The 21,100-nt window shown below is 36.5% G+C and overlaps 1 protein-coding gene across 1 annotated transcript in view; it reads left to right on the forward strand.

The window, feature by feature from the left end:
* Window positions 1–21,100, forward strand: part of LOC150108798 (fibroblast growth factor 17-like) — a 105,457-nt gene that overhangs the window by 57,534 nt on the left and 26,823 nt on the right. Inside the window, exons 3-4 of the mRNA XM_090403311.1 lie at window positions 27–213; window positions 9,029–9,141. Of these exons, the coding sequence (XP_090259437.1) occupies window positions 27–213; window positions 9,029–9,141 (300 nt within the window). The remainder of the gene's footprint in view (window positions 1–26; window positions 214–9,028; window positions 9,142–21,100) is intronic.

Here is a 21,100-nt window from a genome sequence, read left to right on the forward strand (position 1 = left end):
ATCGAACAAGGTCATCCCACCAACAGGTGCTCAGCCACGAGGCAGTCGACAAAGGCTTGGAGAAGGGTGCTGACAAGCTAATGAGGAAAGGTGATACCAGCTTCCAGCGCCCCTACCGGCGTTACGATAAATTATACAACCAGTGCAGTGGACGTCATGTTCAGATCATTGGTAATATTGTCTCAGCCAAGGCAGAAGAAGATAGCCCATTCGGTAAGTTAGATAACCCTCTCAATTATATTTGTTATGGTGACACTACTGTTTCCAATCATAATATCCCTTTCACCTTCCGAAGTGCAGGTGGTATTATGCCAATTCAACATAATCAAAATTTAATTAGCAGTCCCTTCTCTAACGTACTTTTTGCGAATTCCACCCAAACAAAGGTTGTTCAATCGATCGGAGAAAATACATCTACCAGTAAAGGATATGATTGGCATGTATTCAATTACAATGATAAACTTGCTTCATTCTTAGACGATATATTATTACTGAAGTTTTTCATGAGGCTCCTCTAATTTCAAATTAAAATAACATAGCACGCTTATTTTGTTTGGACCAATCAAAAGATAGGGTTACCAAACTATCACAGTAGATGAATTTGTTTTCTTTTCTTTTCGTTTGATATTTTCCCATATTCTTCTGTTATTTCTATTCAATATGATCAGTCTGTTGCGTTTATTGTTGAGAAAAATCGCTCGTATTGGACTCAACTACGCCTGTTTCCACTAAAAAAGGAACAAAGAAATATCAGGACAACTCAAAAGCCTCATGATATGGGATGTAAGAAAACACCTACAAAAATTGCAAATAAATGGTTTAATTCAGTAACAAATGAGTACATGAAGACAATGGTAAAAAAAAAAAAACAGTGGGTCAAAATGAGGTTATCAAAGTGCCTCAATAAGGAATGCGGTCACCCCTCACAGCAATACAGCACTCGCAACAATGTTTCACACTATTTCGAATGGAGTGCAGGAGCTTACTTGGTAATAACCATTGTCCTGCAAAGCTTTAAGTTTCTCAAGGATTGGGGAGAGGGTTGAGAGCAGCAAGCTGCTCTCACCCTTCTCCTCGCTCAAATCGGATGAGCTTTTGTCTTGTAGGAAAAATAACTTCTCTATCGCATCCACATACGGAAGAACATAGCGATCCAGAATCTCATCTCTATAAGTTGCAGCATTCATTGTTCCTCTGGGAAACACATGCAAGTCGGTGCTTTCACCCAACTTGAAGTCTCTCCAAATCATCACAATACTTCAACCATAAGTATCCCTTTCACGGATATTACAGGGATGACGAGTCCCTATTTGCTCTACAAAGAGATACCTCTGATCTGAAGAGAACGAAGGACACGTTAGAATCCCTCTAATATTTGTGAAAGGGGCAGTGATAGCGGACACAATACCTTCATAAAGAGACTACCGTACGTGTTGACTGGTCAGCTGGGTCTTCTGAGCTTAATCCCATTAAGCATGTCTGGAATGCTCTACGTATGTGTGTGTTACTGCTCTCAATCCATCCTCCCTCTTCCTCTCCAGAACGTTGAGGGACTTAAGAGATCTTTGTATTTGCAACAGTTATTACCAACCGTTGCACATTTATGCTTCCTGGACACCAGTATAAATAGTGTGAAACATTGTTGTCAGCTCTGTACTGCTGAGGGGTGACCGCATTCCTTACGGAGGCACGTTGACAATCTCATTTTATAGTCTTTTTTTTTCACCACTGTCTTTATGTATCCATTTGTAACTGAACGGAACTATTTATTTACAACTTTTGTTGGTGCTTCGATTACATTTCGTATCACACTGTTTTTGTGTTATTTTTCTGTGTTCCTTAATTTATGGACATGAGTGTATGCCTTCCTAATATTTTTATTTTCACTCTTTCCTTATAAAATACTTGTTTTTCATCTCATCTCATCTCATCATCCTTTCATCAGCGTACGTCACATTCCATGAGCAGTATCCATAGCAACCAATAGTATTAATCTGAGTGAAAGTACTCTCAGAAAAGTAGTCGTTTCTAAAATGCAGGCAATTTTAACTTCTGGACTTAAAAAAAAAAAGTCGAATCGAAATAGCCACACTGGAATGCAATGACTGGCATTGCCCATCGTCCCCTGCACGAAATGTGTTGCATTCGTTCAATGAAAAAGGTTAGTCGATAAATAAAAGCGGAGAGAAGTTACTTTTCGGTCATAGTTTCGGAGGAAATCGAAATCAAAGAGAACGGGATGGTATTTAATATTCTTATGAAATTTCAAAAATGAAAAGACGTGCAAAATAACTGATTAATAGATAATGATACCACTTCTGGGTATAAGGTACGTCGAGTTTTCAATATCGAATTTTTTGTTTATTAGTGTACAGTAGGAAATTCATTTTTGCTGCTGAGACAACAGTCAAACAACAGAATTTGTGCATGCGGAAACAAATACGATGGACGACCAGAAGTTTGGACAAGACCAACAGTGTTTTAACGTCTAGTAGTAAATTCTGTTCCATTCTTCTCTAAAAAAAATCTTAAAAGTTAAAAACAAATAATATAATTGTTATCATTTAAATGAAGCAAGGTTGTTAGAAGTAAGAATAACGAACGTATGCCAACTATTTCGATGAAGCAGATTTTCAACATACGCATGTATTGAAACGCGATTACATTAAAATATCCCCTAGCTTTTGCGAAGGGAATTTGGCACTGCGTACAAAAGTGCAAAGTGGGAAAAATATGCCAAATTTTTTAATTGAAAGAAAAGTTAACAAACTTCCGCAAAATGAGTCACAATTTGGTACGTTTAACAGAAGCTGAAACTAGTTCTTTTTTTTTTTATTTATCTATTTATTTTTGTCGGCCTGGCAGGAAGAGTGAACAGCACCTCCGAAACCGGCTTTTCCGAATTTTCAATTCGGAAAAGCCGGTTTCGAGAAAAAGTCATGATGGACGTCGTCATCAGAGGGTAAAAGATTTTCGTTGTCCGATGTGAAACATCTCAACCCTCACTCACTCACCCGGAAGCTTGAAGTGGCTTCCAAAAGTATAATTTTGGTCACTGTAGAACAGAGTTCCCAGCTTACCTAATCAGTAGCTGATCCACGGTACTAATATACTCTAAAACTGTCGTCGGTGAGATTACATGAGGGAAAAAAATGGCAGTCACTTAAATGTCACCAAATGCAATACTAGCTGTCATCTGGCTGCGAAAGCAGCCAGATGACAGCACATAGATTACGTGCTGCCACCAAAAAAAGGGAAAAAAAGCCAACCTCTTGCCAACAATCTGTTATGGAAATCAGCCCAACAGCTGAGATTTTTAAAAGTTCAAGAACGGATCGCTTTTAGTCATGCGTTTATTTTTTCGAAGTGAATGTGTTGAATATAACGCTTCCAGAATAGTCAGAAATGTACGGAATAATTTATAGCTGAAAAAGAGATGACAAATTTCACGTTCAGTACAAATCACAATTGCTTGTGATATTTCTTCTATCCTCACGATTATACAGGACCAACTAAGCTAACAGGCAATATGTATCCAGTAGTACATAATTCAAGGAAGAAAAATGTTCAAAATTTTCTTAGAACTGTCAGAGAACTTTCGTGGATAGAAGAACTAGGAAGAAAATGAATGGACAGAAAGTCATGAGAGATAAAGCGGGAAACAAAGCTAGAAAACAATAATAATATATATATATATATATTGATTCCTAATTTGGGGACTAGCACAAAATGCTATTGGCTTCGTGGGAAAGTTGTCAGTTCGAATTTCAAGGATTTCTAAACAGTATTCGGCAAATCCCAGAAAAAATGAAACCTCGAAGAACGTAACAGACTACATAGTGGGATCACGCAGTTTTTTCTTCCCCCACCAAGAATCTGCATGTATTCCTGCATACGAAGATATGAACACATCCGCCCCCCCCCCCCCCCCCCAGTGACCCGCAGGAAAAAATTTCCGGTTATGACGACGGCTGAAAGTACGTGGAAAGAAAACCTGAAGAGCATCTCAAGAGCATGGCTCCAGGGTACGATGCCACTTCCTATTCTAGTTGGTTAGTTCTGCAGTGTCTGGGAACCACATTTTCAAATTTCGGAAAAGGACTTCAGGAATTCAGACCTTTAGTTAGGAGACAAAAAATTAAGATTTCCTTTCTATTTCTGCGATTATTATTAAGAGGATCCAATAGGACGGAGGCAGAGTAAGCAGGATTTTCTAAAGTGGAATTCGATGGTTTCCTAAAACGCGATTTAAGGATGGTAGGAAAAGGCTCTCCCCTACACTTCACAGCCCTGCCAAGTTATTTTCTTAACTTACTCATTTGCATCTAAGCAGGCAAGTTACGTTTTAAAAAATTGCATCCGAAAAGTGCCACGTTTTTTTAGAATTTTTTTTATTTATCTGAGGAGAAAAACACTAAATGTATGGAGTAAAAAATATAACTCAAATTGGAAAATTTACGATAAAGAACCATAAATTGGAATTAGCATGCATATCCCGTCTTATCACAATAGAACATCTTGGGAAAGAACTTGAACGATACGTGGACTGATATTTGTGCTGAAGGAAGAATTTCAAATAAGTGCCATTGCAGCATGCCAGTATAATATACTGTCCCAAAATTGTATTTTATATCGACTAGTAATCAGAGCTTCATGAACAAATTTCCAAAGTAATATACTGTCTGAATTAAATTGCACTCATCTGAAATTATTTCAAAACCGGCATTTGTTCAGTCGAAATACTTCTTATTAATTTGCTTAGTTGAAATTCATGTAGTTTCATCTCAGGTAAACTAGAAATGAACCAACTTTATCTGAAGTATTTATGGATTCAATCGATTTGTTTCCGATAATCAGAATTCGACAATTAATGCTTTTTTAATGCGTGTGGACTCCGTTCCGAGAAACAAACAGAAGATTCTCTCCTTGCGACTACCTTGACATCAAGACTCTCTTAGCATAAACAAATGACAACCATCGGTATCAAAAAAAAAAAAAAAAAAGATTCCTTTTTCACTCAAGCATTACTTTACCTCTGTACAGCTATTAACCCTGTACAAATCACAAATTTGCTCGAACAAATTACTTCTTTCCCAAATCTTTTCCCATACATTGTATGAATGTACTATAGGTTGACCAACCAACCGCGTATGGGCACTACTTAAAAAAAAATAAAGTGTGACCACAAAATCTGCTGATCACTCAGTAATTAGAAAATTTCCAATATAAATTTACCATCAAGTTATCAGCCTACTGCTCTCATTTGCGTTGTCAACAGTAATGGAGAAGATACTCGACAGTCAACTTCGACACCTGAAGAACTACCAACTGATCAGTGACGACCAATGGATTTCCTCAATCAACATCCACAGCAGGCAGATCTTGCTTAGATCATCCATCTCTGGACCATTGCCGTGGAAATGTTGAGAGAAGTACGTGCCGCTGCACTTGACATTTTCAAGGCATTCGGACATTCTTAACCACTCAGGAATACTTAAATCTACAGATGTTGCCGTTGTTAACACATTTAGTCCAACCCAGAGGAACTCAACTTGTGTTCGCGGAACCCTAGGGTTCTGCCGGTGAAATTTGGGATTCCGCAATAAAATTAGTTTTAAGCTCTAATTAATAATTTATTTAAATTAATTTTTCATACATATTTTAAAGTTTCAAAGATTTCAATAAACCCCGTTGAGTCAAATGGTGGATGAATGAATCGAATACTCGCAACTCGCGTTCGATTCTCCCACCACTACCTGAGTCATGTCCACTGACAAAAAAGTCATCTGTAGTAGTACGAGCGGGCGTATCAGTCACAGATCGGTGGTGTTTTGTACTGCAATCACTTTGTGATGATAATGTACTTTTCATATAAAATTTATAATATTACGATTGTGTATACCCCAAATTAAAAGATCATGGATCGTTGGTTGAGAGAAGTTTTTTTTTTTTTTTTTTTTTTTTTTAAAGTGAAGCAAGCAGACGATATCTGCAGTAATTTATTCAGAGAAAATAATAAATACCTTTCGGCAACACTTGCGTCTCAGACGTGGCATTAGTTTTTGTTTTGTCACATGTTTCTAGTGACTAAGAAACTGGTAAAGCGGATACTGACAAAAATACAGATCAAGGCACTAGCATTACTTGTGTAGCAGATGAATCGAGGAAAAGGGAAGTGTTCTTTGCCAATATTAAAACACCGCTAAGCCATTAAAAAAAAAGCACATCTAAAAATGACTCGAGTTTATTACTCGGATTCACGACCACAGGAAATTCCGAGGCCCCTGATGCGGTATGTATATTATACAATAAAATTTTATAAAATAGTTCGTTAGCACCAGCTAAATTGTGCAGACATTTTGCACAGAGGAACCATCCAGAATATAAAAATATAGATGCCAAATTTTTCAAAAAATTTGAGTCTCTTGACAAAATTAAACATTTTATTACATAAAGGAAGTGGATATTAAATGCCGCATTATACACTCGCCGGCATTTACGAGTTGCCCTAGCGCGGACCATATAGAAGACATTATCGCTTGCCCAAGCGTCCATATATTCGCCTCTTGGCCCATTTTGATAAGGTAGCTGTGTCGAACTGGTTGGTTCTCCTCAGAGACCAGGCAGAAACCTTAAGAGAGCAAAAACTCTCGTTCGATTATGTCGAAAATGTTGTTGGATAACGAAAAGGCACCAACAGCTTCCTACAAAGTAAGGTACCGAAAAGCACTCTCAGGTGAAGCGCATACAATTTCTGAAAATCATGCATCAAAGATGTTCAGTGTACGTTCGATGAGAAATCCTGTAAGAAGTTGATAAAATTTCTTTCTCAAATAATACAGTTTCAAGCAGAATTCATGATATGGCTGAGGAATTGAGCAGGAACTTATTTTAAGACTTCAATCATGTGATGAGTACGCTTTGTAATTAGATGCGACAACGGATGTTGCAAATCTATCCATTTTATTAGTCTTCGTTCGTTATTGTTGCAATAATTCTATTGAGGAAGACATGTTATTCTGTCAGAATTTACAAACCAATACAACAGGAGAAATGATATTTCAATGTATCGACGATTTTATCAAGACTCGTGGAATAAGTTGGGAGAAATGTGTCGATGTATGTAGCGATGGTGAGAAGTCAATGATAAGACCTGTGAAAGAGGGGGGGGGGTAACACCAATTAAAATGTTGCTAAAATGAAGCCACTGTGTTCTTCATAGACATGCACTAGTTGCTCGAAATATCTCCTCATCTTTAAAATGTATTTTAGACGAAGCAGTGAAAATTATTAACTTTGTGAAAACACGACCGTTAAAATCAAGATTATGTGAAGATATGGCAGCCACACATCTTTGCTGGTACACACTGAACTGAGATGGCTGTCACGTGACAGCCATCTCAGTTCTTGTAAGATTGTTTGAATTACGAGAAGAGCTCGCCATAGGCTCACACAATGACAAATTTCTATCAGAAGATCGCTTTAGAAACGTTTCGTAGTTGAATCAATTGCTTATCTGGCGAATATATTCACAAAATCGAATAATGTTTCTCTCTCCCACCAAGGAAAAAAATGTAAATATTCTCAACGCAAAAGATAAATAAATTATGATCATTATTACGAAAGTTACAATACTGAACCATGGCTGGTGAAAAAAAAAATAATAATATGGATCCATTTCAAACTTTAAATGACTTTTTACAGGAATCGAATTGGGAAATTGACGAGGAAATTCAAAAATAAATTATTCGTCATCAAAAATCAATAAATGTGGCATTAAATGAATACTTTCCTCTGCTGAAAGATGACAGCAGCTATTGGGTTTTCAATCCTTTCAATATTAAAGAAATATCAGAGGAAGAACTTCAGAATATGAAAATCTCATCGACCTGACATCAAACAGACAAATAAAAGTTAAATTTAATGAAGTTTCGTTAAACGAGTTTTGGTGTGACTTTAAGAGAAGAATACCCAAATTTATTAAAAAGCAATTCGTTGTTGCCTTTTAGTACCGCATATTTGCGTGAAAGAGGATTTTCGCTCTACACTGCGACAAAAACGAAATAAGAATTTAGTTGGAAGCCACTCCTGATATAGAATTCAGCTGTCCACAATTAAACCGAATTTTGAAAGAATATTGAAAGAAGTTTAATCAATCACATTAATTACCAGTTTGAATTAATAATATTTGCTTTTCCATTATTAATCTGTTTTTTTTTTTTTTTTTTTTTGTGTATTTTCAATAAATTATTTTTGATTTTTTTTGATTTGTTGTTTTATTTATGTTTTTTTATTTATTTGTTGTTTTATATTAAAAATTGTCAGGGTTCCAAATTTTTTTTTATCAAGGTCAAAACGGTTCTGCGATTAAAATAAGTTGGGAACCGCTGGTCTAACCAATTTATAAAAATCGTTCGTTCTTTTTTAAGAACGAGAACAATGAGAAAGCGTACACACAAGTCTATTTTAAGCCAGAAGGAACCAAGCAGCTCAAGGACACCGGTTATCGGTTAAAACACAGAGCCGAGCTTTATCAGACTAAACGCTAAGACATGCCTGATATTTATGACTGGCCTTTTCGGTCAGGAACTGGTGGAAGTATTCTTTTTGCAGAAAAATCGACTCTGAAAAACTTTCGTATAGAAGTTCTGTAAAGAGTAGAAACATGCATCTTATGAATATTTATATCAGAATTAAAAGAAAGCGTATGTCGTATTTGTTGTTGTTAAAATTTGTTTAATAATCGCAATTATTTCGATTTTTCTACAGAATTTATTTCTACAATTACTAAAACAAGTTAACCTGCTATCAAAACAATCTATATAATATGCATTTATGCTACATGAATTTGGAATTTTCACGAACAGCGAAAAGTTTGCTTGGTTACTACTGTAGTTATACTATTCTCATCTGTCTGCATCCCAGATATCTCAGATAACTTTACCTTAAATTTAGCTTTACACTGTCCATGCTTCTTGGTACGCTTTGGTTTAAATTTCTCAAAAGTACCCATTTCGTTATCCTATAGCAACCCTTCGCTTGGAGTCTATTCGCTCTCATCATCGAGCTGGAGTTATCATTATGGGTGAGCGATCAGGAAGATTTTTATGTTTCAATAAGAAGGGAAAGCTGATTGCAAGGGTAAGTAGTTTCTTTCTTTCTTTTTTTTTTTTCAATCATGTGCAAGCTACAGTGTATTACTTACTTTTGCTAAATGTGAAATTATTATTATTATTGAAACCTCCAGAGAGTCTTTTCGAAATTTGTGATGTGGCCTTCTTTGCAGACTCCTCTGACACATCGAGGAGGACAACATATCACAAGCTGTTCATACCTTTTCTTGAATTCGTTGCACTACCTGCACTCACCACCTCCAAAGGCAATCAGTCTATGAATGAAAAACTATCTCTTAGCTTTTTTGACTGCATTAATTTTCAACTTCTATGGATGCCTCTAGTCTTCTCTTTTCATCTCCATAAAATGAAAAATTCCATCTACTGGTATACCATATAATCCTTTCAGAGGTTTCTAGGTCTCTATCATATCACCCCTGTTTTTCATGTTTGAAAATGTGTGGACTGCAGACATGAGCAATCTCTCCTCAATCTACATCCCACAGTCCAGATACATCTTTAAAATCTTCTTTTGCACCTTTTCTACTGCAACTGTGTCAACTCGAAAACCAGAAGACCATTATTCTTCACAAATCTGTGAAGAATAGTCCGGGTAAGGTCGTATCAAAGCTTTTTAAAGAAGCAAACTGACTTTAGTATCCTTGCATGTCGAGGTTCGTTTCGGCATTGCAATTATCCTCTGATTGGTATTTTCAATATATGTCCCATTACGAAACTACTATGAGTAAGGAATAAATAAAACAAATCTCTCCCAGCCTGTTATCTCTAAAACCCGAAAACAAAAGAAGAAATTAAAACTTTTTTCTACAAAATCATAGAAAATGACAGATGACTTTCGACATCCTGTTTTTTTTAATTGAAAGTGTCAGCTTGCAAGAAAAGGTTAAAATAACCATGAAATTCTAGAAAACCCAACGGTGATTGCCTTTGCATTTAGCCTTTCTTGTTATTACTAAGACTATGCAAACATATCCTAAGAATGTTCCACGGAACGTCAAACGACATTCCATGGAAAGCTTCGCAATTTAACCTCTTAGTGGATCGAGGAACTTCAAATATCACCACAGGGCATTTGGAACCAAGTGTGATAAATATATCTGATTTTATTTTTTTGTCATTAATATACTGAAGTAATGACAAAACAATGATATCTGGAATCTGTCAACGGTATCTCCTCTTTCGCTTGATATTGTGAACTTCTTTATGATAAAGGTTTGGCTCCGCACTTGAGAACACATCAGCCTGAACCCACAGAAAACTAGCGAGTAGCTTCCATGGATTCTCCATCAGTTGGAGAACCTATCATAAGATTTGTATTATTAAATATATATATATAGTAGTAAAGCTCCCCCCCCCACCCTCAAAGGCTCACTTTAGTGAGTAAGGGAATGGCGAACCCGAAGTGCCTGATGCTGAACCATGTCATATTTCATGTAACATATAGCTGTTATATTATCTGTAAATTGGTCCCTACTCTTCTTTCTTTCCTTCTTGCTACTTCTTTTCCCCCAATCTTTCCTATTTTACTTTTCTTCATCTTTGGCAGTTTGTTTAGCCTTACCTAGTAGGCTAAACTATATATTTTGCCAAGAAAATCTTATGAACAGAGTCTGAAGTTATTGTGATATAAGTGCTGGAAGATGAGACACCCAGGTCGAAAGGCACTGAAATGGCTACTAAGGAAGACCAGAGAGGAACTTCCAATGAAGTTAACAAGAATGCTGAAGCTTGATCAAAGCCTTCTGAAAGTCCAACTTCTGATATAGTTAATCTCGGAAGAAGACGCCTCCACTTTACTGAATTACGTAAAAAGGAACATGGAATGTAAGAACATGTATCAAGATAAAGAAAGAAATGAAGAAGAAGAACTCGAGTTAAGATGTTAAGAATCGCTGAAATGAAATGGACAGGAATGGGTTACTTTAATACCAATGATTTCATAATGGGCATGAAATCTTCGAAGAAATGAAGTTAGAAGAGAATACAGAAAATACATTTTGTGTTACAACCCAGTGTCCCATAGAGTAATTCTAACCAGAATAAAGGTATATTCAGTGAATGTTACACTCATACAGGTGTATGCAACGACTACAGATTCAAGTGAAGATGAGGTCGAAGAATTTTACAGCAGCTTGCAAAAAGTAGTATACAATATTCATAAAACAGATTTTCTCTTTACATTAGGTGCCTGGAATGAAAAAGTGAGTGAAAAGGAAGAATGAGGCATCACTGGAAAAGTTGGTTTAAGAGTGAGGAATGAAGTTGGAGTTTTGTGTTGCGAATAGTTGCTCTATTGCAAACACTTGCTTCCGCACCATAAAAGAAGATTGTAGACGTGGACTTCACCTAATGGAGAATGCAGAAATCAGATAGATTATATTGTTGCCAGCAGAAGGTGGAGGAGTGCAATCCAAGCAGCAAAAACACTGCTGCCTGGTGCAGAGATTATGAATTATTAATAGCTGAAATTAAGGGCTAAGAAGGAACCAAAGGACAGAATCAGATTTAATTTAAATCCTATAAATTTCGGAAAGAAATTAAAAAATTTGTAGAAGACAGGTAGAAGAACTGTGGGAAGAAACAAAATGTATAGGCGTAGAAGCAGCAAAGAAGACTAAGTAAAGCAACGAGAAAGAAATATTTTAAATGGTTGCCAGAAGAAGCTATTGAAATAACAGAGGAAAGAAAAAAAAATATACTTCAGAGAAACAAAGAAAGAGTTAGACAACTGAGTGCAGATTTCCAAAGGCAGGATAACAAAGATAAGGAAAAACATCTAAACAAAAGGAGCAAGGAAATTTAAGAAAACAATATTATGAGTAGAACAAGAGATCTATTTAGAAAAATAAAAGATGTTACAGGGAACTTTATCCCTAGATCAGGAGTTGTAAAAATTAATTCAGGTAAATGTCTGATGGAAGAAGAAGCAGTGAAAAAAACATGGAAAGAGTATGTGGAGGATTTGTACGAGAAAGATAATTTGAAATGAGAGAATTTATTGAGAAACTCATGATAATGAAAAGTGAAGTAATATCTGCAATGTAACAGCTGCCAAAAGGAGCTGATGGAGCTGATGGTGCGTCAGTGGAATTATTGAAAGCAGAAGGGGATGAAATAGTGAATATATTGACTGAAATTTGTTCCAAAACAAATTTCAGTCATTTTTTCTTCCAACAGGTTTGGAAGAAAATATACTGGCCTAGAGATTGGAAAACATCAGTATTTATCACAATTCCAAAAAAAATCAAATCCCAGAGATTGTGGAAATTCTAGAACCATCGCTTTAATTTCACATGCAAGTAAAATTATGATGAAAGTGATCAAACAAAGGTTGGAGCGATATGTGAATAGAGAAATGCCACAAGAACAGGCAGGCTTTAGGGGGAGGTAGAGGAATTAGAGACCAAATAGCTAACATGAGATGGATTATGGAAAGAACGAGAGAATTTCAGAAGGAAGTATTCATCTGTTTCATTGATTATAAGAAAGCTTTTGATTGCGTGGATCACAACAAACTGTGGATTGTAACGAGATCAATGGGATTACCTGAAGACCTAATTCTCTTGATAAGAGAGCTGATTGACAACGTGACTACTTGAGGCGTTACTAGACGCCTCAAGTGGTCACGTTGGATATCAGAGTAGGATTCGGATTGACTGACGCTTAGTCCATCTGAAATAGGTTTATAACACGTGCGGGTGAAATTGCCATTTAAACAAAAATGCTTCTAACAGCTTACCACGACTGCGACAAAATAAATCTAATCAGCGTGCAAGATTTATTTTATCACGTGATCAATATCAAGACTCGTTTCCATCTTTTTAAAGTCGAATTCCTGCACGGAAGGTGTAAAACTATAGTGTATTAGCACAGCGGGTGAGCTAAGGATTAGACAATCCGAACCCCGCTTTACAGGGCAAGCGTGATGGTGGATGTCTCACAAAGAGCGAAAAAATTCTTCTGCTACCTAAGAAACACGCAAACATCTTTGCCACGGCGGGATTCGACCACAGCAGCCTGTTGGGAGAAATTCATGATGCTACCACTGCGTCAAGCAGATCGCTAGTTTAGCAAGCAAACTGAGGGCGGCGAAGATCGGGATATGAAACTTCCTGCAAACGTTATTAACATATTCGAGCAAATGTTGCCATTAGCAAAATTCACATTAAATCGATTATGAGCTGTCAGTTGAAATTTGTTACTTTATTGTAGTATAAACCACAAAGATCAAATGCGTTCACAGCTTATCTTTTTTTTTTTAAGTAAACTTAGATAATTATCAGTAAATCTCCCGACGCCTTCTTAAAGAGGTGACACGTTTTTGGAAATCAGTAGACGGCTAATGTCCACCTTTCAGAATTCCTGTAGTGGCATTTATTAAACTTACGACTGTCATTCAACCGACCATTCAAAAAATGTTTCCAACTATTGCACTAAATTATGAACAGAACTAAAAAATACTAAAAAAAATAAATTATATTCTTGTTTTAATTCGATATCCAAGCGTAACCAAGGGTAGAGTAACTCCACGACTAGTCTATTTGTATGTAGAGCCGCTGAGTTCCATTCAATTGCCTTTGCATCCCATAATGCAAAACATGAAGGGAAAGGTCGCTACCCAGACGGTTTCGACGCCTTTACTAAGACTCACCAGCGAGAGCCAGATCTAAGAAGATACCAAGGATAAATCAGTGCTGTAGTTATGTATTTTCCATATAAAATAGAAACCTTATTAAATAATCTGGATAGTGCTACAACCACTTGAACGGAACACCTCGTTTCTTCGTGGGAATAGTAGCATGCGACAGGAACTACTTTTCAAGGCGAGAAGTGAATCCACCTCAACTCCGTCATCATCACCGATGATGATCATAAAGGCATTTGCAAATCACGTAGTCGCCACAGTTTCAGTTTAAAGGGTCGACTCGGTAGATTAAATAATTTTAACTGGACTGGGTTGATTTCGAATTATTTTCATAATACAGTTCAGAAGATCGTATTGTGTCTGTAAATGAGATTGACCTGCTGGCTCGTCTCTTTTTTTGTTGTTGTTGGGGGGGTAGGAAAGGCTTTTATAAAAAATAACCAGAAAATATTTGTCGCATCCTGAATAGAATCAACAAGTCTTTCCCAATTGAAGAACACGTGTCGATCCTCGGTGTCGCACCACAGAATGTCTTTGAACCGAAACGTAGGTTTAACGTAAACATGTGGACTGCCTTCGTTGAAACCTAAAAAATGAGAACGTGGATTACCGAAGCAAACGCCAGGATGATAATAATTAATTGTATTTTGGTGACGTGATTGCTTAATAACAGACACCCTCTAGCAAGTACAACAGTGCGGTTTAATGTTGCCAGTTTAAAATCACTGCACACTTCGCTGTTTGCTCTGTGATACGATCTGAACTTTGAGGTGTTATTAAGCGCAACCCCTCAAGGACCACGGCATCTGATAAGTAGTGAAATTCGTCGAGATTCTGTAGTAGGAACACCTCTCTGTGAGGAATATACGAGTATAGGAACTTGGTCTTTGCACTTAAAATTAATTTCACTGTTGTTATCCGTTCTGCCACATCAGTACTCGCGGCTCTGCAAATCAGTCAGTTTTGACCACTGGTTACTAAAAATCAGTTGATTTTTCATTTCTGACGAGTCTGTTAGATGATAGATAATTGACATGTCTCGTGCTCAGTGAAGAAGGTGTGTTCCTGAGCTAAGAAGGCGCGCAACAATCACCTTTTTAACTCGGGAACGACATTTGCTTTGCTTAGCAAGAGACACCCAACTGTGTTAGTGTGCATAATATTAATACGTAGCGTTACATGATGAAGAACTTTTTTTATTTTATTTCAGCTTTATTATCACATAAAAAGCGTTTGATTAACAGTTGGCAAGTAAATTTAAGAAACGTTTCTTTATAAGTGACATAAGAAAAGATTTTCAAGCCTTCTTAATAGAAAATAAAATAAGAAGAGTATCAAAGTGAGAAAATTATTTCGAAGAGAACCTGAACGATTTTCTTATGAACATTTTGAAAAAAAAAGTGCACAGAATGTATTGAAAGAGAAGATGTGCGAAATTTCACACGTAGCGTATGAAAAGGAAAAACCAATTTTTGTTTTTTTATTTCACTGATCCTATCTCTTGGGTGGTAGCTATCACAGTGGAGGCATTACTTTCGGAATAGTCCGTCGTATGCGTTTTGTTTTTTTAATATTGATAATTCTGGTATATACTGACATATTAATAGTTGAATGAATTTTATTATATTTATTTAATACGGAGTATACAATTAGTGCAACTCTCTGATCATGTGCTTTATATTTATGATTAAAACTTCATTTTCGACTTTTCCAAATAGAACAAGAAAGAGACGACTCCTCAGGCTGCTGTGAAAGCAGCAAGATCGATCGGCAAACACAAAAGGATTTTGGAATTCCTTCAAAAGATTTGAGCGGTTTATGAAATTGTTGCACGATCCGCTTCGCAGATGGGGTTGGGATCTATGGAAAGGTTGAAAAACAGTTACTGCCGACATTATTATTAATTCTAACTTACCTGAAGTGAATTAAAATTATACTAACAGCAAGTGAAATAAAAATCTAACACAATCGCTCAATTATTAATGTCGATCTCTGTCAGAGAAAACGTTCTAGAACACGCTACCTGCAATACTGATGTTGAATTATCCATATTATTTGAATTTCAGATGCGTATATATATATATATATATATATATATATATATATATATATATATATAAACTAGGGCCCTATATATAAATTATTATGTAAACACGTTGCACAATTAATTTGCCAAAATTCAAGATTCTTAACAGTATTTGCTTCCTGACTCACAATATTATTCCTCGATGCCGAATGATTTGTCGCAGTTCGGGATAACACACGGCTCTGCTCTCATCTTTAAGTTTGCTTACGTACATATCGAATGCTTAGTGTTAGTTAACTGATTGTTATTTTTTTTTATTACTCGATGAACTTAATGTTCCTTACTACCTAACGAATTCTTGCGGCTGGAAGTGCTTGCGAATTCGTCTGGTGAAGTGTTTCGCGCTCTGTTGAGACAAAGGTGATTAAGACATCGTTTTCGCCTTAGGTGAGGAATGGCGAGTCACGTTGCGCGTTCGGGAAAACATCATTACGCAATTCAGAGGTGCTGTATTAACAGCAGCGGCGATCAGATAGAGTTCTTTATTTCCAGAGCCCGAGGGAGGGCAGATTCGATCTTATCGATCCCCAAGAGTCTCTAAAATAGGTGTCCATTAGCTGAGATGTTCGCACCGTCAGAGAACTGGAACAGAGCTATTTGGCGCTATCTAGCCGCCACTCTCTCCTCTATCGCGCACCATTAACCTTTCTATCTGGGAGTAGCATTTACCGCCTTCAAGTGTACGCAGGTAGCTGGCTACCAATCTACGCTAAATAAGTCTTTATCCCCGGCGAGTACAAAAGGGAAAGTAGACTTGTGAAGCTCTTGAATAATCAGAATGTGGACTTGCATCGCCTTGAGACGACAAAGGAATTTTGAAAGCATGCAGACGGTGCGCAGTTTGTTTTGGTCTGCTCACTTCCAAAAATTCGTTTCGCAGTCTCTAATGGAGCCATGAATAGCCGGCATTAAATTCACTCACTTCATTATCTAAAAGAAATGAATTTACTTGCTGAATTCGATTTTTAATTAGATAAAACTTACGCTAACACTAATATATATTTGAATAAATTTAGCACGTAATGTAAGCATTTTCAAAATGTCGTCTTCGCTTAAGAAGTAGTTCACTTCAATTATATTAATACTGTCCTGAATTATATTACCGAATTAACATCAAGTAGTGTTCCAAAAGGCTTCACAATATCGAAAATTATGTGATGGCAGTCCGCGCTGTTAGTCTAGTGACTGTGCGCCTCGCAACCATATGAAGGAGTGTCCTAGGTTCGATTCCCGTCGGAGACGTCAGGAGCTGAAGAATCTTCCTCAGCAATAGCCAAGTTAGCTGGTCTTGGGCGTGGACAGCAGGGTTTTTCCCCCCAGTTTATCCTGCAGTTTTTCATCCCACAAACAGGCAACGGGAAACCACCTTGCTCATAGTCACTTCCCTAGTATGGTAGCATAGCTGTCCCTGCCATCCGTATGGATAAAAGGAAACTATTCATCATCAATGTGATGGCAAGTAGACAAACCGGATCCTATTTACCTTTTTTTCTGTAAAATATCCAATTTTCAAAAATATGTGTACCGAATTCCAGAATGATCCTGGATTAAAAGGTGTTAAATTTACCTCGAAGGACAGTATTTCGATATAAGATATTAGGAGATATCTGAAGCATGTTAGTCGCTTAATATTAGGAAATGAAATATAATATAGACAGCATTGTTAAACATACCTCGTGCCATGTGGGAAAGAAATTTGCTTCGTCATCTGAAAATGAAAACAGAAATTAAACAAATAAATTTATCTTAAGACCCCAATTAGTTATTTATTTCACAGAATTCCGATCCCCAAAATGCTGGTGTTTTAAAGGCAAACATTTATTTAAAATATGACAGAAGTAACAAATATTAGGAATGAAAATTTGCAATAAAGTTTTTTACCTTATTTTTATTTAGGGATTCTTTTCACATACACCAATTGAGTTCCAAATAGGCGTGGCCTTTATTACTAAGAAAGTGATCAGCGATGCGATACCATCTATCCCCGTGACGTTTGGTTGTCCAGGCTACCTGAAGGGCATCACGAAAGTATTTGCATCTCGCAAATACACAATGCGAAGATTACAGCGCTGTAGAGGGTGTAAACGTTAGTCTGCGCTGATTAGAGGTCTGATTACTTATCCGTAGCAACGTATATTACCATAGTCATAAGGGCTTTTTACTAAATGAGTCAGCCAACCTCCAAAGAAAGAGGCAGGGGTTTCCTTCTGGTAAATGATTTCCCCCCCCCCATCATTAGCAAAACGAGACGATTTTATATTTGCATATTTTCCCCACCGAATATTTAATTATGCACGTTTGTATCTGTTCCAATAAAACACAGCAAACCCACGATTTGAAGTTTTAAAACCAATGCCGCAGTTCCTTTTCAATAAGCACCATGTAAACCAGAAATCAAGCTGGTAAGAAGAAAGACTTAAATAATCCTCAAGACGATCAATACAGGAATTCATCAGCCAGATTTTGGGTAACTCTAAAAGAACAAGGCCGTTCATTTTCACTGCATCGCTGCCTTTATTAATATGGTTTAGTGAGTAATTTCTAAAGCAATAAACTACGAAACCGTTATTAATAAACATCAGAAGTCGCAGTACCTTTCGTTTCTTTTTTCTCTAATTTCTACAAAAGAAAATACGACCTAAAAATACATAATTCTACGTCCCTTTCTGTTTAGTGGTGATTCAAAGTGATCTCACACTTAAACCACTGATATTTGTATTAATTAAAAACAAAAGTTCGTAACCTTTTCGAACAAATAGTAATGTTTATTTTATTTTATTATTATTATTATTTTGTAATTTTAAAGCTAGACTGATGTATCTGTTTCTCATATGCTTGATTTCTTATAAAGAAGAACAATTTAGTCAAATCTACAGAAAAAGAAAACCTGCAGCTTTTATAAACAAATAAACATGACGTCGTTTCAGTCTTATAAACGACTTAACAGATATGTTAGTGAATTTGCTTTGGTCAAGTTTTTAAATAAAATTATGGTCAAGGAAGTGCATGCCATAACATAGCGAAAAATAAAGTTGTAAATGAGAAGAATAGGAAGGACTGGGGAAACCATTACAAATATTCGGCAGAGTTAAATCATCTTGAAGATTAAACCTATCTGCATTTAAATGCATGCTCTGTTGTTAATCCCTTAGGAGCAAAGTCGCTAGATTCTTTGGGAGTTTCTGGTCGCGTTTTAAATGTCATAAGTCAAAGGGGCCTCACCGGAAGATACGCAAGACAAGTCCGACAGGTGGGGCGGTAATCTGTCACTGCCCAATGTGGTCGTTAGAGATGACATCTTACTCGATATCGTGTCCCGCTCATAGCGGCTTCGGTCTAAAGACCATTAACAATGGTGTCATACCTGACACTTTGTACAGGATTCGGCATTTATGAGTGTGTGTGTGTATATATATATCCCCCAGAGGCTGAATCATCTATCTTAGGAAGTAACAATCAAGTCCCTTGACATATTCACCGTGTATTGGGGGGGATAATGGCTCCTCATTTTTTACGATGTGGTAACTGTTTGCTATTTCGCGACCTAGTAATTACAGAAAGAATTCATAAGCTTCTGTAAGATATAACAAATTTGATGGATTAATAGCGAAGCAGATGGATCTTAAAATTGATTTAATGTAGTTAAGTCTAAAAAAAAAAAAATTTTTAAAAAATTAAATCCGCTAAATAAATCCTTTATATGGCACCTTTAGAAAATAATTATTACGAAGACCACATCCAGATTCCCATAAATTAAACACGTTTTAATTTGGTACTGTTGGAGGAGGCGATTGTTTTTTTTTTTTTAACAAAGACAACAAAGTTCATGACACGCCATTTCTGTTTAAAGAGAGAGAGAGAGATGAAAGGTTTCTCGATGGTAAAACAATTCTTTCGCCATCCCTTCTACTCGTACATATCTTGGACATAAATATACAGGTCACCTCGTAAACCAATCCAACTGGAAAACTTCACACGGCTGAGCACTAAAAAATTCCTTACGTCATATAAACTGATTTGATATCAAGCACGCAAAGAAAACTCACTTACGTAGACGTCACTGGTCTCCAATATCGGGTCCAATACGTTTAGAGTTTGCAACTACTAATGCTCCTATCTCTGATATTGATACTAGAACACGCTGAGTTAGTGTTAGCATACACAATAATATATCCCTTAAGTAATTACTAAAGGAAGAGCCATAAGGCTTAATTTCGGCGATGTAAAATTACATCGGCAAAGTGAATATTAGATCAAACATTATTTCAAAGCCGAATGTTTATAGAAACTATAAAAGTTTCGAAAAAATTGACCTGAGAGCTTATACGATAATACAATCTACGGCATCTCCGAGTTGCCTTAGTTGACTACTTAAAAGACATGACCGCTGCCGTATATCAATCAATAGATCCATCCTTCCAGATTTTAGACAGGTCTCTGACTGTTGTTTTAGCCATTTCTGATATCCTTCTGCCGTCTTCTGAACAGCAATTCTTCGCATTAATAACGAATCCCAGGTACTCGAACTCGCTGAATTCCTTAATTCTTTCTCCATTAAGGTACATTTGTTTCTTAACAAGAGTAAAAAATACAAAAATATAAAACGGGCAATAATGAAAGGAAACTTGGGCAGCGCTCATGTCTTTTAATAGTGCAAGGTAAGGCAACTCGGGGATGCAGAGGATTATATTCTAGTAAGCTCTCAGGTCAACTTACGAAATTTTCATAGTTTCCATAAACATTCGGCTTTGAAATAATGTTGGATCTGGGATCCCTTAAGTGCTTGCGAACTGTACTCCGCACTAACCCTGTACTTAGAAAATGAATCGTATCGACAAATCTTGGAAGTCTTTAATACCATTGTAGATCATGTTTCCCTTTTAGCATAAAATCTTGTGAATTCTACATGAATATGATCAATAAATCTACAAAATAAGAACAGGAAAATATGTATTAAAAGTTTTTTAAACATGTCGCACTTCTTTAATCGACAGATTTTAAGCATGCAGTAAGCAAAAGGAAATGTGTAATATCCAATATTTTTATAGCGATCCCGAACACAGAGGTTTGAAATCAATCATATAACACTTTTTCTTTCTTCTCATCCTCTTGCACACTGTAATTTAAAAAATGCGCACGATGAGAGATTTTCCGGAAAAAAAACTACAGTAAATCGAACGAAAGAAGAAAATTTGGAATTCAATGATGGACAGTTGATAATCTCCATTCCAAGCG

The sequence above is a fragment of the Typopeltis vanoorti genome, chromosome 2, assembly GCF_054136105.1.
Source record: "Typopeltis vanoorti isolate ZY-2024b chromosome 2, IOZ_Tvanoo_1.0, whole genome shotgun sequence".
NCBI lineage: Eukaryota > Metazoa > Arthropoda > Arachnida > Uropygi > Thelyphonidae > Typopeltis > Typopeltis vanoorti.